The following is an 18302-nucleotide window of genomic DNA, read 5'->3' on the forward strand; positions in this document are numbered from 1 at the left end:
AGTCCAGTTTGTTGCATGTTTTGATGAGTGCACTATATAGTTGCCTTCCTTTGGGGGTAACAAGGCGGGATCCCCAGTGTGTGTGCTTGGCGTTGTAATCACCTGCTGCTATGAATCGCTCTCCAAGTGAATTGTAAAAGTCCATGAATTGGTCTTCTGAGACTGTAAAGCGGGGTGGGCAGTAGACAGCGGCAATGGCATCGTTGCTGGTGCCAAACTGTAATTTTATCGATGTAGCTTGCAGATAATTTTTTGCAAACCGTTGGTAAAAGTGGTGTTTGATACGGTCTCTTATTAAGATGCCGGCTCCGCCATGTGCTGTAGAACGTGTATCCTCGTATTTGAAAGTTATATTTGCTGGTGAGATGCGTTTCTGCCAGCAACATAACGTCGATGTGATTTTCGTTCAGAAATTTAGTTATTTCAGGTATATGCCGTGAAACACCATTGGCGTTCCACAGAGTTATTCGGAGGCTAGGCATAATTTATTTGGACTGCTGAGCTGCAAGCATTTGTAACAAGATATTTTGGTTTTGCATTAGAGTTTGCATGGTGGTTTTCATGAAGGACATAAATTCCATCATATTTTGTTGCAAAGTTATCATCATAGTTTCCATGTTACTTTGTGGCTGTCCCATGGCCTGCTGTATGTTATCAGTTTTCGGCTCTATGTGAGCTGTGCCTGATCTTAGAGCACTGGCGTAGGAAATGCTGTTGGTGGTAATTGAAGGGCCAAATGATGACCTGGCTGCTTTTGCGAAGAAAACTTCGGGTGTCGTTTGTGATTTCATGTAAATGTTCTGGCGTGCCGTTGTCGCTCTTTGCATCCGACTTTTCATCTCCTTGTAGACTGGACAGCCTCTGTAGTTTGCTGTGTGGTTTCCTTGGCAGTTTACACACTTTCTAGTGAGAGAGTCTCCCTTGTTGGCAGGGCAGGGTTCGGAGCCGTGGCAGTTACCACAAGCTACACAAACTGACCTGAGGGTGCAGTAAGCCCTGGTGTGTCCGTATTCCTGGCAGTTTGTACATTGCACTGGCCCGTTCCGTTTGTGCGGCTCTTCAACTGTGATCCTACGGTGCAGAAGGTACTGCAACTTGTAGATCGGGTGCACTGCGTTTTTTTTCAAAGTTCTGCTGTCTGGCTCCAGCTCGACCTTGAAAAGGGGTTGCGGCTTCTTGTTTTTGTTCATAATGTTTATAACATTTTTGGCGCAAAAACCGTTTTCTTTTAAAGCCTCTATAATTTCAGAGGGGGTCACATCGGGTTCTATTCCCTTGAGGACAACTTGTAAGCCCTTGCAACTTTTCAGCTGGTACGTGTAATAATTCTTTTTGGCATTGTTTAGGTACCTCGACACTACTCGGAAATCATCTTCGGTTTTGGTTTGAAGTTTGGTTTCGCTTATGTTCCCTTTCATAAGCGGAATAACATGAAAGTTATCCTTCCCGACAAGCTCAACTATTTTATTTACTAGGACGTTAGAGATCTTCTCCCGAATAAAGATAGGTGGGGGCTTTAGTTTCTTTGGGGCTAATTCTTCGTACTCTGTTTCAGGCTCCGCCAGAATGGAAAATCTATTTTCATTTAATGGCCCGAGATTTTCAGTGCCTTTGTTGGTACGGTTTATTTTGGGCATATTGCCGTCAGATTTTTTTGGGGGGGTTAGCTTGCGCTTGGAAATATTAATATAGCGATCCATGCCTGTCTGCGTGGCCGAACCCGCTTGCGGAATTGTAATTTTTCCTACCGTAGCTTTGTTTTTGCCGTTTGACCCGATTTTTGCACTTGGTTGTGTTGTTGCTTTAGCCGCTGCAGAAGAAGAGAGTGGAGTCGTTATTGCATTGTTGGCGACAGAGACCGTTGTAGTTGACGTAGTAGTTGCTGTTGTTGTTGCACTAGGTGGCAGAAGCTCGGTAGGAGTTTTGCATTGCTCACACCATGTTGTTTGTGCGGTGAAAAGCAGGGCGGGAGAGCAAGAACTAGCTCTCTGGTTTTCGGCGGTCAGTAAACTTGCACTTTCTTGCACTTTCGGTTCTAGAGTATTACTCGTGAACGAGAAATAAGCATTGTGTCGGGCCAAAGAGAGACGACGTTTGTCTTGCTCACTCTGAATTTTTTCACGGGCTTCGTCTTGCTGTTTTTGGCGTTGAGTGCGCTGATCCACGTTCTTACTCATTTATTGATAGAGCGTAATATTAATTAATTAATTAACTAAAACTTTAGTTTACGATATGCGAATTAGCATCGCGAATCGCAAAACCACGCGTTTATAAATTTTTCCGAACGTTTACGACTCAGTGACTTATTGTTTTTCCGGAGCGTTAAGAAAACACGTCTACACGCGACCGAATGCAATTAATGATTGATGAGAGTGACGTGACAGACGTGTTTAGTGTTTCGCGAGTCGGCGTGACTCCATTTTGAAATAAACTTGCCCTGCGTAGGAAATACTAGAATCTGCATGCCAAATGTCTAGTTTTTATAGTTTTCGAGATCTCGATGTTCATACAGACGCACAGACAGACGAACAAGGCTAGATCGACTGGGCAATGGATAGGGTCGAAAACGTTTCCATCTACCTTTTACATACTTTTCAACGAATACAATATACCCTTTTACTCTACGAGTAACGTGTATAATAACGAAGTTGGGAGCTGTATGATGCTGTCGTCCGATTCAACTTTGATACTATGTACCTGCAAGGAAGACATCTTTGGGAAAGCTTCAAGCAGCTACTAAGCTTTAAGACATAATATTTCTGCATGCACAGAAATTAGAACCATCTAACTATGGTTTTTAGCTAACTGCTTTGTAATGATTATTGATATTCTTATTCTTACTGAGAATAAACTCATTTAATAAAAACAATAATATTTTTTTTTTGTAAAAATCGTCCGAATTTTGTGGAGTTGAAGGTATGATCGTCACTTTATTCTCTCCTCGTCAAGATGTTTTCCTTTGATAGTACATATGTCGGAACAATACAGCTCCGACGGTTATAGCGTTTATTAGACAATGTAGACTCCCAGCTTTAAATTTGAGTAGATTTCTTTTAGCTTCGATGTGCTTACGCCCAGTAAGCCGTCTATTCAAGTGGACTTCAAGGTATGTTACTTCAGTAGTTTGTGGAATATCGATATTGTTCAAAGATAGTGAAGAGCAAGTTTATCTGTTGAAAGTAAAGCTTCTGTGTTTGCAGGTGTATGCGCTAGTCTGCTAGCCATTTTTCCAAAAGCACATACGGTGCAAAACCAGCTTTTCAAATATCTCTGATATACACGGCGGAAGGCTGATTGGCCTATATGACGATGTCTGTGTCTTGTCCTTTCGGGATTTGTGGATAATTGTGATGACAGACTTCTTCCATTTCTAAAGATTAAACCCCATTTCGTCATGTTGTTTATTATTACGGTGAGAAAATATACTACACCGCTCGGCAATTCAATGATCATTTTAGGAGAGATTAAATCGTAGTCTGGCGCTTTTTTTTATTCTGACATTTTATGACTCTTGTCATTGCTACTGAAAGCACAAAGCTATTTGTTGGTTAAAGTGGTGTGAAGACGTTTTTTAGGTGAACGTCAAATGTATTTGCCCTCTCTTCGTTGGTGCGAGCCCAATCTCCTGTTTGTGTATGTAAAGGTGATTCACTCTCGATTGGTGGGCATATGCCTGATTTAGCATTCACCAGTGGGTATTGTTTACTGTTTGGAGAGTGTCGCTACATAAAGGATACTTGAGCTCGATTTCTCTCATCTTCTAAGGCTTGACATAATAGTTGTGGGCTAGCTTTAACCGCTCCTTGGAGGCAGGTGATCTATGAGCTTCCCACTATCGCCAAAGCCAGATTTTTAATAAATCTAGAACAGACACTAATGCTTCTACTGAGCTGTCGATGTCTTCTTCACCAGAAATGATTGTCACCAATGTGGGTGCTTACTAACTTTCTGTATTTCAGCCAATCTGTTTTACTAGAAGTTAGAAAGTGTGGGCGTTCTGAAAGCTGTGGATGGTCATAGAGGTGAAATATGATTTGAGAGTGATCCGATGATTGATCTGATTAGTGCTCTAAAATAAATAAAAATTAATCAAGTCAGGCTTCTTTTAAGATCTGTTGGCCAGTATGTAGTCTTGCCTAGAGAGATAAAGTTAAGCTTGTTTCGTGTTATTATAGCGTTGTATAGTTGTCTTCATTTAAGATTGGTGAGTCGTGATCCCCAGTGTGTGTGTTTTGCGTTATAGTCACCAGCAGCTATAAAGCAGTCACCTAGTAGATCAGACAATTTTAAAAATTCTGCTTCGGAAATGGAGAAGCGCGGTGGACAGTATACGGCGGATATGTTGCTTTTGTATAAGTTGTTGTAAAGGTGTCGGCCTAGGCCCTGAGGCATAAGACCCGTTGTTATAGCTTATAGCCTGAGCAAAAGAAACTCCCGGCGTCGCGGTTGATGGTATATACGGTATGTTTTGTCGGCTGAACGGGTTTTGAGCTGCAGTTATTTGTTGGGTTAGGCGTGATTTTAGCTCTTTATACACACGGCAGCCTCTGTAGTTGGCAGTTGGTTTTCCCCACAGTTGCTACATTTTTTGGCAGAATGTTCCTCCTTATTTACAAGGCAGGCCTCAGTTGGACGTGCACCCCTACAGGCAACGCAAATGGCGGACAGGACGGGTCCGTTCCGTTTGTGAGGTTTCTCAATGGTGATTCTGCGGTGCAGTAGTTATTCAAGTTTAATTTTTTTTCAGGTCTACCTTGAACATTGGCTAGGTAATTTTATTTCTTTTTATTATATTCATGGCCATTTTGGCGCCAAAGTCCCGCTTTATCTTTAAGTTCCGATTTTATCTCATCGATCGGAGCTGTTGATTCGATTCCTTTAATTACCACTTGTAGTCCCTTGCAACTTTTCAGTTGGTAGGTGTAGTAATTTATTTTCCCGTTTTCCAAGAATTAAGACATTGTTCGATGGTCCTGTTCATTTTTATGAACTTTTAATGGACGTAAAGTAAAATTTGCTTACGCCAATTTGATCAGTTATTTTTTAACCAATTCTGCACGATTTTTTTGGCGGACATATAAATGTGGCAGCCTTAATGGCTTGCACTTAGGTGTGTGGGCGATATCATCATCGTCGTCATCATCAATAAAAATCGAGAACCTATTTTTTGTCAGCGTATTACTTGGAGTAGTTATTTCAGAAGTTTTGTTTACTTTCGATGCATTATTTAGTTTAGTTTAGTTTACTTTTCAACTGCACATAGCGATCGATTCCAGTTTGTAATAACGCTCCTTTTGCATTTTTGACGTTACCAGACGCGGAGTTGTTGTTAAATTTGCTGTCGCTGTTAGGGACGGTGTCACAGTTCTCAATAAGGTCATTGTGCTGGTAGTTGTTGGAATTAGCAAAAGGTTGTACGGATCGGAGGACGGGCACTGGGCACTCCATGGCTCATTTTGTATTTTTCCGCTTGGGCATAATAATGCTGGAGAGAGAAATTTAGCTCGCTCCGTGTCCGCTTGCAGTGTTCCAGATTTTTTTGGTGCTTATCCGCTCTTATAGAAAAGAAAGCTTTATTTCTGATTTAAGAGAGCCGACGTTGGTCTTAGTGCTGTTGCCGAGCGTTGCTCACTTTTTTAACTTTGTTTTTATAGCTTGCGCTCTTACACGTCGTCTCTTTTTTTCTCTATCGTTGAACTATTTTCGTTTTGAAAAATTTGAAATTATCATGGACGAGCACATATAGTCATGCCTACCCTGATCGTCTTTTCTCGAATTAAATTTCGGCTATTTTCAGTGTGTGCCAGTAAAGTGTGCCAGATGTGCTGGTGACCATGAGACAAAGGACACGGAGAATTCTTCTGTGGATCGTAGCGGGATTTAAAAGCGTGACCTTAAACCTGCTGTTGACATTGCAAATGCTACAGAGCGTGATGTCTAAGCACGTTACCTCGCTGGGGTTGACGCATTGCAATGACTAATTACGGGCTTAGTATCGTACGGTTTAGTTTGCAAATCCCTGGAGGTTAAGCATCTTCTCCAGGAACGCAGCATTGGCATTCTACGTATTTTTATACCCTTGCAGAGGGTATTATAATTTCAGTCAGAAGTTTGCAACGCAGGGAAGGAGACGTTTCCGACCCTATAAAGTATATATATTCTTGATCACCATCACTAGGAGAGTCGATCTAGCCATGTCCGTCTGTCCGTCCGTTTCTACGCAAACTAGTCTCTCAGTTTTAAAGCTATCTGCATGAAACTTAACAAAAAGTTGCCTTTCTATTGCAGGTAGTATATATATATATATATAGCATATATAAAGCATATAGCTCCCATAGGAACAATGGAAAAAATAAATGATAAAAATGTATAACATTGCATCTTCTCCAGGAACGCAGCATTGGCATTCTACGTATTTTTATACCCTTGCAGAGGGTATTATAATTTCAGTCAGAAGTTTGCAACGCAGGGAAGGAGACGTTTCCGACCCTATAAAGTATATATATTCTTGATCACCATCACTAGGAGAGTCGATCTAGCCATGTCCGTCTGTCCGTCCGTTTCTACGCAAACTAGTCTCTCAGTTTTAAAGCTATCTGCATGAAACTTAACAAAAAGTTGCCTTTCTATTGCAGGTAGTATATATATATATATATAGCATATATAAAGCATATAGCTCCCATAGGAACAATGGAAAAAATAAATGATAAAAATGTATAACATTGCTGTTTTTCAATTTTTTTTTAAGTTCTTCAACATAAAGTAATTCAGAATTACGGTTTAAATTTCATCAAAATCGGACGACTATATCATACAGCTCCCATGAAAACAATAAATATATTAAAAAAAATTCTTCTTTTATTAAAAATTTAACTTTTTTATTTTTGAATTTTTTTTTTTAATTCGTTTTGATTAATTAATAATTTGACAGTTCAAAATTAAGGTTTTAATTTTATTAAATTCGGAAAACCATATCATATAGCTGTCATATGAACTATCAAATAATTGAGCTGCAAAATCATCATTATAGGAACTTTGGCTTGCCAAAATTTGCCTCCTTTCTTGTTTTTAATTTTATTAGAATCAGAAAGCGGTATCATATAGCTGCCATAGGAACTATCGAATAATTGAGCTGTAAATCATCATAGCTTCAGTGTTTTTAAACCTATACGCAAGTAAATCATAATTTTAATGTTTTCAAGAATAATTAGTTTTTGCATTAGCTGCAAGGATATATGAACTTTGGCTTACCGAAGTTTGCTTCCTTTCTGGTTGCATATGCTATACACTTTGCCAACCACCCTGATCATCGGCATCGTAGTTATCGTTATCGTTAAGTCCTCCCTCGACTTTCACCTGAGCGTCACAGCCTTATTTGCAAGCAGTTGTCATAAATTTGGTCACTGGGCTTGGCGGAATTTCGTTCGGTGCTGTCTACTGTCCTCTACCATTCCTTGTCAGCGGATCATGCTTGCTAGGCTCTTAGCTATAGCTGAGATTGACGAAGCATTTCCAGATCACCAGTTTGGCTTTTGTAGTCGTCATTGAGCTGTTGAGCAAATTCACAGAGTAGTTAATCATGTCCTGGGTACAGGTCACAAATACTGCTCCGCTGTCTTTCTTGATGTAAGGCAGGCCTCTGTCACAGGATATCACACGAAAGTTCTACAAACGAATGCCATTTTGGCCTGAGTGATTATGGAAGCTAATCATATCATTCTTTTATAAAGGGGAGTTTGCTGTAGACATCCTTGGACATCGTTCTGGACTACTCCCTATTCGTGCTGGGGTCCCGCAAGGAAGCGCCCTTGCGCCGGTCCTGCCTATCTTGGTCGACTTTGTCGGAAGAGACAAATTGAACGGGTGGGTTGCTCAGCAAGAGTAAAACTGGACAGAATGGACTGGCTTCTTCGACCAGGTAGCGGTCTATTCCTTCAGGCTAAGTTGCGACTCTTCAAAGCCATTGTCCTACCAAAGTTATTGGGGATTAGGGATTAGGACACGGCTTGTGGCACAGCTTGTGATTCATCTCTTAAAAGGGTACAAACTACCATATCAAAGGCGCTCAAGAGGATATTTGGGGTGAAGTGGTACGGTGTTTCAGGACACGGAAGTGTCGGCGGTAACGGAGACTATTTGTAGCTTTCAAATCGCTACGGAGTTCGTTTGCTTGATCACACGAACAGTCTGGCTAGACGTCTTGCTACATTATTGGGCGAACCTGTGGTCCACCAGAATACTGACAAACATATTTGGGATCTTTGGAACACTCCTTCATAGCATTCACGAAAACAAGGACCATCTTTGTGTGGCATGTAAAATCACATAATTACCATCTGGGCTTGCCGAATTGTGCTTCCTTTCTTGTTGTTTTTGTGTTCTATCGCTTATCCTAGTATTTATAACAATATTTGATCATTTTCATTGGCAGAACACGTACCCGTATTATCGCGCATTAAATTACTAATTTCATCTCTATATATTTTTAATCACACGGTAGCGCGCTATAAAAAATTAGTCTGTTCTTTACAAATTTTTGTTGAGCTTTCTCTCAAGATTTATTTTGTATGAATCCCGCACTTCTGGTTAGGGCTCTTAAAATGGCAGCAAAATCTTCTTAACAAGATTCCGTATCCTCAGGAAATCGTTTAACAGGCCTTGAAACTTGTGAGAAGTCTTTAAACTAATACATGCCGGAGAAATCAAGGGCATTCAGGTCAAACTTTAGGTAACGGAACTTGGACGGGAGCGAAGCTGAGATACCGTGGAATAACGGTATCGAGCTGGACATGGGACTCTCACACGGCAAGGGCTAAGGGGTGAAATGATAAGTAAGCGAGCTTCACACCCACACAAAGAGAACGATCTCTCGAGCTGGAGGAGCAGCACAAATTAACTATAGAGTTTGACTTTTTTTTTTTCGAAATTGTCCCTAATTGAGCTCCAAAATGAATTCGCTAAGGCGTATTGCTATATCTCGAAATAAAAGGCCCAGTTGGCTTACAATTTGATTTTATGTTTTCCTTCTATGTGTCGCTCTCTATGTGAGAGTTTTTGTTTTGTAAGCCTACTTTCCACAATACTAGTAATGGAGATTGTATACGCCTTGCATTACAAGGCGGTCATGCCTATGGAAAAGTAATCCTTAATTCATAATAAAATAAACTAACGATATTGATTTTTTATTATTTTATTAGATTGATTCAAACCATTTGTAAATTATTATGGTGTTCTTAGGGAATCCATAAGAAGAGTTGTATATACGCCAGATAGCTAGTCCTGAGGTTATCGAATTCATCTGGTATGGGAGGGTCAAGTGATAAGATGGTTTTTAAAAGCCTGGGTTCAGAAAAAGGAAGTAAAGTACCCCAGTTTCATAGAAATAGATTAGAGCCAAGGATGAAATTAGGAAGAGTCTCACCCCTGTTGTTGCTTGAAGGGCTTCCGTTTGCGTCACAGCCGACTATCAAACCTGTTTTAAACGCCTCGATTTGTTTTATTAAATGTTTGACTATCTCGTCTTTGAGGGTTCACATCCTCCTTTTCAAAAGCTATAAAGGCCTATATAAACCTGGTTGTGGCTACTGGAAGCTCAAGGTTTGGCACTGTATTGTCTCCATTGCTTAAATTACTAAGCAGAAACGAGTTTTTTAAATATCTCTCTAAACATTTATAAATTTTTCTGTATAAGCTCTGAGCACTAATATGTATTATGATATGGTCAAGAACTGCTTTGTGTCTCGACGAAAGACACTGACACCAGCAGTACGAAGTACAGCACGTGTGCGCAAATTCTGCTTATGGCTGAGCAAACACCAATACTATTGCAAACGACTACTCTTTGTGGCACTATTAATAACTTAAAAACAAAGCAATTTTCTCGGTTTTTTTTTTTAAATTAAGTCTATTATACGGAAAGCAAAGTTTAAACAAAAAATGGGCGGGGTTACGCCCATTTTGTACGGGCTGAACACGCTTTCGAGCAGCTGCACTTGCAATTTGAATATGTACCTTAACATTGCCCACCTGAAAGGAAGCTAGATCTGTCGCTTCGTTTCTTTACGTTCTATATTTTTTCGATAGAAAGAACAGTATAGGCCGTCCAACCGCTCTTAATGTTTTATTTATTCTAACTTTTGAATGCGAGCTAAGGCAAGAAGAATTACTCTGATCAAGGTATTGCTAAATAAATTACATTACACTGCGCGAAATATCGCATTTGGACCGATTTCACCCTGGTATTCATATGGGAGTTATAGGATACAGATCGATACGCCCTTTTACCCTGATCAAGGTATGCATAAAAAAATAAGGTTTGGAAATATACCAAGTATAGGATATAAACGTCCGATCGCTTGTCAAACTTGATCTGCGTACACAAGATCCAGGACGACTGTGAAAGTTTCAGATACCTACCTTTAAATTTAGCTCACAAACGGTATTCAAAACAGACAGATAAATTTTCAACTTGAATTTGTTTAAATATGCTTTCACTGTTGAAATATCTTATTTTATAAAATTTTTCCGATCCTTAAGTATCTCTAAAAAATATATATATTTAATGGAATCAATTTTAAGCATTAAACATAAATATATGTTATTGTATTATTAATTGTTACCTATACCATAGGTTTAAAATTTTTTTTTTGCCCTAATCGATGGTTTACAATCTCAAAAATATGCTGTGAAAGCGGCACGGTCGTACCAAAAATGCGTTCTAAAGAGCTATTGCTCGCAGGCATGTACCGCTGCACCTGAAACTTTAACATCTTTTATCTCGAATCTGAATTTTTGAAAACTGCTGACATCATAACTCGACTAAAAGTTGAGCGATCGGTTTTAAATTAACACTCAATCATCTTTAATGGGTCCTACCATATTTCTACCTTTTTTTGGAGCCTCGGCAGACAGCCCATAGTCCCGTTATTTTTCTATATGTTTTTGAAACAAAAATCTTAAATTAAAGTCGAAAACTTACCCTATTATGTGGAAACTACATTTTTTAAAGTGCACATTACGTTTTCTACTTTAATTTTAGTCAGAAGTTTTTAGCGTAGTGAAGCAAACATTTCCGACTCTAAAAGGTATATATATTCTTGATCAGCATCACAAGGAGAATCGGGTTTGCCATGTCAGTCCGTCCGACCGTTTCTACAAAATCTAGTTATTAGTAAGATTTCAGAATCACGATTTAAATTCTATTAAAATCGGACAACTTCATCATACAGCTCCTATTGGAAAAATCGGAATAATAAAAAAAAAATAAATGTAAACAAAAATTTTAACTTCTCTATTTATTTTTTTTTTAATTTCTTTTAAACATAATAAATGGAAATCGCTTAAAAATATCATATAGCTGTCAAAGGAACGACCGAATAATTGAGCTAAATATCATTAAAGCTTATTTTACTGGAAATAGAACATTCTTTAACCGTTCTATACATCTTCAAGATAAATCGATAATTATGTCGATTATGTCGGTTCTTAGGCGTGTAATTTATACCCTTGCAGAGGGTATTATAATTTCAGTCAGAAGTTTGCAACGCAGTGAAGGAGACATTTCTGACCCTATAAAGTCTACATATTCTTGATCAGCATCACTAGCAGAGTCGATCTAGCCATGTCCGTATGTCCGTCCGTCTGTCCGTCCGTTCGTCTGTCCGTCCGTCTGTCCGTCCGTCTGTCCGTCCGTCTGTCCGTCCGTCTGTCCGTCCGTCTGTCCGTCTGTCCGTTCGTCTGTCCGTCCGTCTGTCCGTCTGTCCGTCCGTCTGTCCGTCTGTCTTTCCGTTTATACGCAAACTAGTCTCTTAGTTTTAAAGTTAACTGAATGAAACTCCCAAAAGTTGTCTTTCTATTGTTTTTAAAGTTTTAAAGTTAACTGAATGAAACTCCCAAAAGTTGTCTTTCTATTGCAGGTAGTATATAAGTCGGAACGAGCCGGATCGGACGACAATAGCATATAGCTCCCATAGGAACAATCGGAAAAATAAATAAAAAAAAATTATAACTTAGCTGTTTTTTAATTTTATTCTTAGTTCTTCGTTTAATTTTTTAAGAATTACGGCTTAAATTTCATCATATATATATCATATAGCTCCCATAGAAACAATCGGAAAAAAATGAAACATTTATAAGTTAGCGGTTTTTTAATTTTTTTCTTAGTTTTTTTTCGGTTAATTATTTCAGAATTACGGTTTAAATTTCATAAAAATCGGACGACTATATCATATAGCTCCCATAGAAACATTACAAATATATACATTTTTTTTAAATGTAACTTTTCTATTTTTTAATTTTTTTTGTTCTTTTAAACTTATTAATAATTTGACAGTTTAGAATTACGCTTTTAATTTTATTAAAATCGGAAAACGATATCATATAGCTGCCATAGGAACTATCGAATAATTAAGCTGCAAATCATCATAGCTTCAATATTTTTAAACATATACGCAAGTAAATCATAATTTCAATGTTTTCAAGAATATTTAGTTTTTGCATTATCTGCAAGGGTATATGAACTTCGGCTTGCCGATGTTTGCTTCCTTTCTTGCTAAGAACTAATTTATAGTGTCGGAACTTTAAATTAGCAACATTTTTGTTTTTCAAACATTCGAAAAATCGCGATTACTTTATATTTGGACAGCCCTTAACCATCTTAAGATCTAGATTATTTTGCGTCATGCAATAATGCAGATAAAATTGTAAAAATCCACTATTGTGTCTTACAGAAACCTGAATATAAAGATTTATTGTAGCTTCGGTGTCCGAATCGAGCCAAGTTCCCACAAGTATATTTTAATGAGTGACTCTTTTCAGCTGTCCTGCGGGCCTTAAGTGGAATGATAACTACTGCGACTGGCCGAACAATGTCAAGTGCTCTGAGCGATCACAACAGACCACCCAAACACCAGCAATCCATCGCCCCAAGCCCACGTCACCAGCAACGGACAAGCCTTTAATCGTACCTAACAAGAATTCCATCCCACGTCCAATACCGACAACAGATGCTCAGTCAGGCAGTAGCGGGGCATACAAAGTTGTCTGCTACTTCACCAACTGGGCCTGGTATCGACCGGGCCAGGGCAAGTATGTGCCTGAGGACATAGACGACAACCTGTGTACGCACATTGTCTACGGCTTTGCGGTTCTCGATAGCCACACGCTAACAATCAAAACGCACGACATCTGGTCGGACATCGATAACAGATTTTACGATCGCGTGGTGGAGAACAAGCAGAAGGGTCTTCGCGTCACGGTGGCTATCGGTGGATGGAACGACTCGCTAGGCAACAAGTACGCGCGCCTGGTGCTTGATTCACAAGCTCGGGCGCGTTTTGTAGAAAGCGCGCTGAAATTTGTAGAGAAGTACAGCTTTGACGGTCTAGACTTGGATTGGGAGTACCCGGTATGCTGGCAGGTTGAATGCTCCAAGGGGGCTTCCGCCGAAAAGCAGGGATTTGCTGCTTTGGTTAAGGAACTGTTCCAAGCCTTTAATCCTAAGGGCCTGATCCTTTCAGCAGCGGTGTCGCCCAGTAAAATGGTAATCGACGCAGGATACGATGTGCCCGAACTATCGCGGTACCTTGACTGGATTGCCGTGATGGCGTACGACTTCCATGGTCACTGGGACAAACAGACGGGTCATGTGGCTCCGCTTTACCAAGTAGAGGGTGACGCCAATCCACACTTCAACGCAAACTTTAGCATTCACCACTGGCTAGACCGGGGCACTCCCTCAAGCAAGTTAGTTATGGGAATGCCAATGTACGGCCAGTCTTTTTCCCTGGCTGATCAAAAGCACCGGTCGCTAAACGACAAGTGCGTAGGCCCGGGTTTGGCAGGCACGTACACTCGCGCTGGTGGATTTTTAGCATACTATGAGATCTGCGAAAAGGTCGGAAACGGCGGCTGGACAGTAGTAAGGGACGAACAAGGTCGTGTTGGACCCTACGCTTACAGTGGCAACCAGTGGATATCATACGACGATGTGTCAGACATTCGGCGAAAGGCGCAATTTATTAGGAGATTGCGCCTGGGTGGCGGCATGGTCTGGGCTCTTGACTTAGACGACTTCCGCGGCCGATGCGGCTGTGGCAAGCACCCATTGCTACGGACCATTAATCAGGAGCTGCGAGGAATTCCTGGACAGCGCACCAACGATTGCACCTAATAATTTTCTCTTTCAGTATATTGTGAACGCTTTTGATATGTTTTGTATAAGAAAAAAGTCTTTATAACCAATTAAATTTATTAATTTATTATTTAAACTAAAATTAGTTCACCGGTGTGTTTTTTGTTCGCACTCTTTTAAAAGCAAGCAGCGCAAGCTATTTTTGTACAAAATTATATTTCTAATAAACAAACCTATATGTATAAATAAAGGTGTATAATTCGTTTTTCTTAAGCCCAGAATTGCATAATGAGAGCTCTCGCCAATGGAAACAAAAAGGTGCACACTTCCCATCGACAGGTGCCAGTAACTAATTACATATATATATATATTTCTATATAGATGCAATTTAGGCCTTAGTTTTCATTTCAATTGTTTACTATAATACTGTAAATTTTCGAGCCTGGTATTATTTTTACCTTTACAGTCAAAGCTAGAAATTTTAATCAATACACTAACACTTCCATTTCTAATTGTTTAATTTTGTATTGATATAAATTATTTTTATAAAGTAACAAATCTATTTTGGCTTAATCAATATAACACATAAATACATATTTTATTTTTCAATTAAAATGCACCCCTCTTTTAAATTAAATACTTTTCAATAAATTTAGTATGAAACGGAACTTAACGAACTTAAAGCTACCCGCTGCCGATCGGAATTCTATCAAGCGCTCGAGCTACAGTGGCTCGCAGCTTATTTCGTGCAGTTGTATTACAAAACTTTAAGTCGGTATTGCGGCTAAACCAATAAAGAATAAACAATATTGTAAACACAATACTATAGATAAAAACAGTAGCATAATAAATAAACTAAAAAAAAGTACTTTTAAAAGTAACAAAAAATCTAACAAAAACAAAATTTACAGTCTTTTTTCATGCCGCAGCTTATTGTGCAGTTCATTTATATTGAAAAAGTTTTACTTTTAGCGTCAAAAATACCAAATTGTAACTACTTGGGAAGCTTGTGGGCGGCGACGACAGAGGACAAAACGAACTAGACGATTTCTTTAATTTTTTTTTTGGCATGATCAATTTATTCTGGTTATGTAGAGGAAGAAGTGGTTTCCAAAGAACCCTCCCCAAATCCGTCGAGCTCAACCAGAATCATGCGTGCCTACCCGGGACGCGACTCCCTCGGCCCAAGTGGAATCCCGCAAACATAAGGTCGCCTTATTCGCCTTGCTTTGTCGGCTGCATGTGTGGCAAATACGCGGCGTAAAAGATCGACAAAGTCACCTCAGTGGTTATGAGTCGCCTGCTGTGCTGTTTTGACCCTCTCGTGTTGGCCATCATTTTTAAAACTGCTGCTGACCCTTGGATGCTTTGGCTGCTGCATACTCCAAGTGGTACTTGTAGGTCAGCCTGTGGTCAATCAGAATCCCAAGGTACTTGATCGCTGGGCTGAACTCTATGATCACTGTGCCGGCTCGGAAATGTACATTTTCGACGACTTTCCTGCTTTCCTGCACCCTTAGGCATTAACTGCTTAAGAAAGGGTCACACGGTCAAATAATGCAAATCGAACAGATGTAGAGTGTGCAATTCCTCATATCACACGTTGCTACACATATATTTCCCAAACACAAATCTCGCGTTGCCTCCTCTTTCTCAGCCCACGCTCATGCAGGAGACTCCATCCACTTGGCATGTTTTGCATGCGAATGCATCGGATCTAGTCATTCTTGCAACTGCTTTTGTGAGCGTTCAAATCAAAAGTGGCGAGTTTGTATAAGCTCGAGCGTTGCTCGACTCTGGTTCACAAATAAACTTTGTGACCGATGAGCTCACTCAGAGGCTCAAAATTACAAAATAGTACGTGTGCATGGGCTTGCGAGGCATTGCTGGGACTAATGCCCAAGCCACAAAAAATACACACGATTGTGAAGTCGCGAGTAGGGATCAGCCAGTTGCCGTTCGATTTTTGGATCCTGAAAAATATTACTGGTTATCATCCGGATCAAACGGTGAACACCAGCGGGTGGAGGGTGGCTGAAAATATTCAGTTGGTAGATCCTTTCTTCTTCAAGCCCCAAAAAATATATATGCTTATCCGCGCTGATACGTACTTTGAACTTTTATCTATTGCCCAGATAAAGCAGGGGCCCATCTTACAAAAGCCAGTTCTCGGCTGCTTAATGTCAGGGAGATGTCTCTCTGAAAATAAAGTAAAGGCTGAAAAAATGGTACATCTCAGCTGCCAGGAGCTGCCACTGGGACAAACAGACGGGTCATGTGGCTCCGCTTTACCAAGTAGAGGGTGACGCCAATCCACACTTCAACGCAAACTTTAGCATTCACCACTGGCTAGACCGGGGCACTCCCTCAAGCAAGTTAGTTATGGGAATGCCAATGTACGGCCAGTCTTTTTCCCTGGCTGATCAAAAGCACCGGTCGCTAAACGACAAGTGCGTAGGCCCGGGTTTGGCAGGCACGTACACTCGCGCTGGTGGATTTTTAGCATACTATGAGATCTGCGAAAAGGTCGGAAACGGCGGCTGGACAGTAGTAAGGGACGAACAAGGTCGTGTTGGACCCTACGCTTACAGTGGCAACCAGTGGATATCATACGACGATGTGTCAGACATTCGGCGAAAGGCGCAATTTATTAGGAGATTGCGCCTGGGTGGCGGCATGGTCTGGGCTCTTGACTTAGACGACTTCCGCGGCCGATGCGGCTGTGGCAAGCACCCATTGCTACGGACCATTAATCAGGAGCTGCGAGGAATTCCTGGACAGCGCACCAACGATTGCACCTAATAATTTTCTCTTTCAGTATATTGTGAACGCTTTTGATATGTTTTGTATAAGAAAAAAGTCTTTATAACCAATTAAATTTATTAATTTATTATTTAAACTAAAATTAGTTCACCGGTGTGTTTTTTGTTCGCACTCTTTTAAAAGCAAGCAGCGCAAGCTATTTTTGTACAAAATTATATTTCTAATAAACAAACCTATATGTATAAATAAAGGTGTATAATTCGTTTTTCTTAAGCCCAGAATTGCATAATGAGAGCTCTCGCCAATGGAAACAAAAAGGTGCACACTTCCCATCGACAGGTGCCAGTAACTAATTACATATATATATATATTTCTATATAGATGCAATTTAGGCCTTAGTTTTCATTTCAATTGTTTACTATAATACTGTAAATTTTCGAGCCTGGTATTATTTTTACCTTTACAGTCAAAGCTAGAAATTTTAATCAATACACTAACACTTCCATTTCTAATTGTTTAATTTTGTATTGATATAAATTATTTTTATAAAGTAACAAATCTATTTTGGCTTAATCAATATAACACATAAATACATATTTTATTTTTCAATTAAAATGCACCCCTCTTTTAAATTAAATACTTTTCAATAAATTATAGTATGAAACGGAACTTAACGAACTTAAAGCTACCCGCTGCCGATCGGAATTCTATCAAGCGCTCGAGCTACAGTGGCTCGCAGCTTATTTCGTGCAGTTGTATTACAAAACTTTAAGTCGGTATTGCGGCTAAACCAATAAAGAATAAACAATATTGTAAACACAATACTATAGATAAAAACAGTAGCATAATAAATAAACTAAAAAAAAAGTACTTTTAAAAGTAACAAAAAATCTAACAAAAACAAAATTTACAGTCTTTTTTCATGCCGCAGCTTATTGTGCAGTTCATTTATATTGAAAAAGTTTTACTTTTAGCGTCAAAAATACCAAATTGTAACTACTTGGGAAGCTTGTGGGCGGCGACGACAGAGGACAAAACGAACTAGACGATTTCTTTAATTTTTTTTTTGGCATGATCAATTTATTCTGGTTATGTAGAGGAAGAAGTGGTTTCCAAAGAACCCTCCCCAAATCCGTCGAGCTCAACCAGAATCATGCGTGCCTACCCGGGACGCGACTCCCTCGGCCCAAGTGGAATCCCGCAAACATAAGGTCGCCTTATTCGCCTTGCTTTGTCGGCTGCATGTGTGGCAAATACGCGGCGTAAAAGATCGACAAAGTCACCTCAGTGGTTATGAGTCGCCTGCTGTGCTGTTTTGACCCTCTCGTGTTGGCCATCATTTTTAAAACTGCTGCTGACCCTTGGATGCTTTGGCTGCTGCATACTCCAAGTGGTACTTGTAGGTCAG

General features: G+C 39.8%; 2 protein-coding genes across 5 annotated transcripts in view; both read left to right on the forward strand.

The window, feature by feature from the left end:
* Positions 1–14358, forward strand: part of LOC128253220 (probable chitinase 10) — a 128841-nt gene extending 114483 nt beyond the window's left edge. For all 4 annotated transcript variants that reach the window (XM_052981451.1, XM_052981454.1, XM_052981452.1 and 1 more), the window contains one exon: positions 12817–14358. In XM_052981451.1, coding sequence (XP_052837411.1) covers positions 12817–14170 — 1354 coding nt within the window. In that variant the 3' untranslated portion in view covers positions 14171–14358. The remainder of the gene's footprint in view (positions 1–12816) is intronic.
* Positions 14359–15282: 924 nt separating this feature from the next.
* On the forward strand, positions 15283–17121 carry LOC128253203 (probable chitinase 10). The gene is made up of 2 exons (XM_052981434.1): positions 15283–15319; positions 16371–17121. The coding sequence occupies exons 1-2, from the start codon at positions 15283–15285 to the stop codon at positions 16931–16933; spliced, it is 600 nt and encodes a 199-aa protein (XP_052837394.1). The 3' UTR covers positions 16934–17121.
* The last annotated feature ends 1181 nt before the right edge of the window (positions 17122–18302 follow it).

This window comes from Drosophila gunungcola, assembly GCF_025200985.1.
Source record: "Drosophila gunungcola strain Sukarami chromosome 2L unlocalized genomic scaffold, Dgunungcola_SK_2 000007F, whole genome shotgun sequence".
Classification (NCBI taxonomy): Eukaryota; Metazoa; Arthropoda; class Insecta; order Diptera; family Drosophilidae; genus Drosophila; species Drosophila gunungcola.

What these genes read in the sequence shown, in the direction of transcription:
- LOC128253203 (XM_052981434.1), top strand. Translation starts at nt 15,283, where the DNA reads ATGCGTGCCTACCCGGGACGCGACTCCCTCGGCCCAA. An exon ending in ACGCGACTCCCTCGGCCCAA is followed by an intron (nt 15,320 to 16,370) that starts GTGGAATCCCGC and finishes GGTACATCTCAG; the next exon opens with CTGCCAGGAGCTGCCACTGG.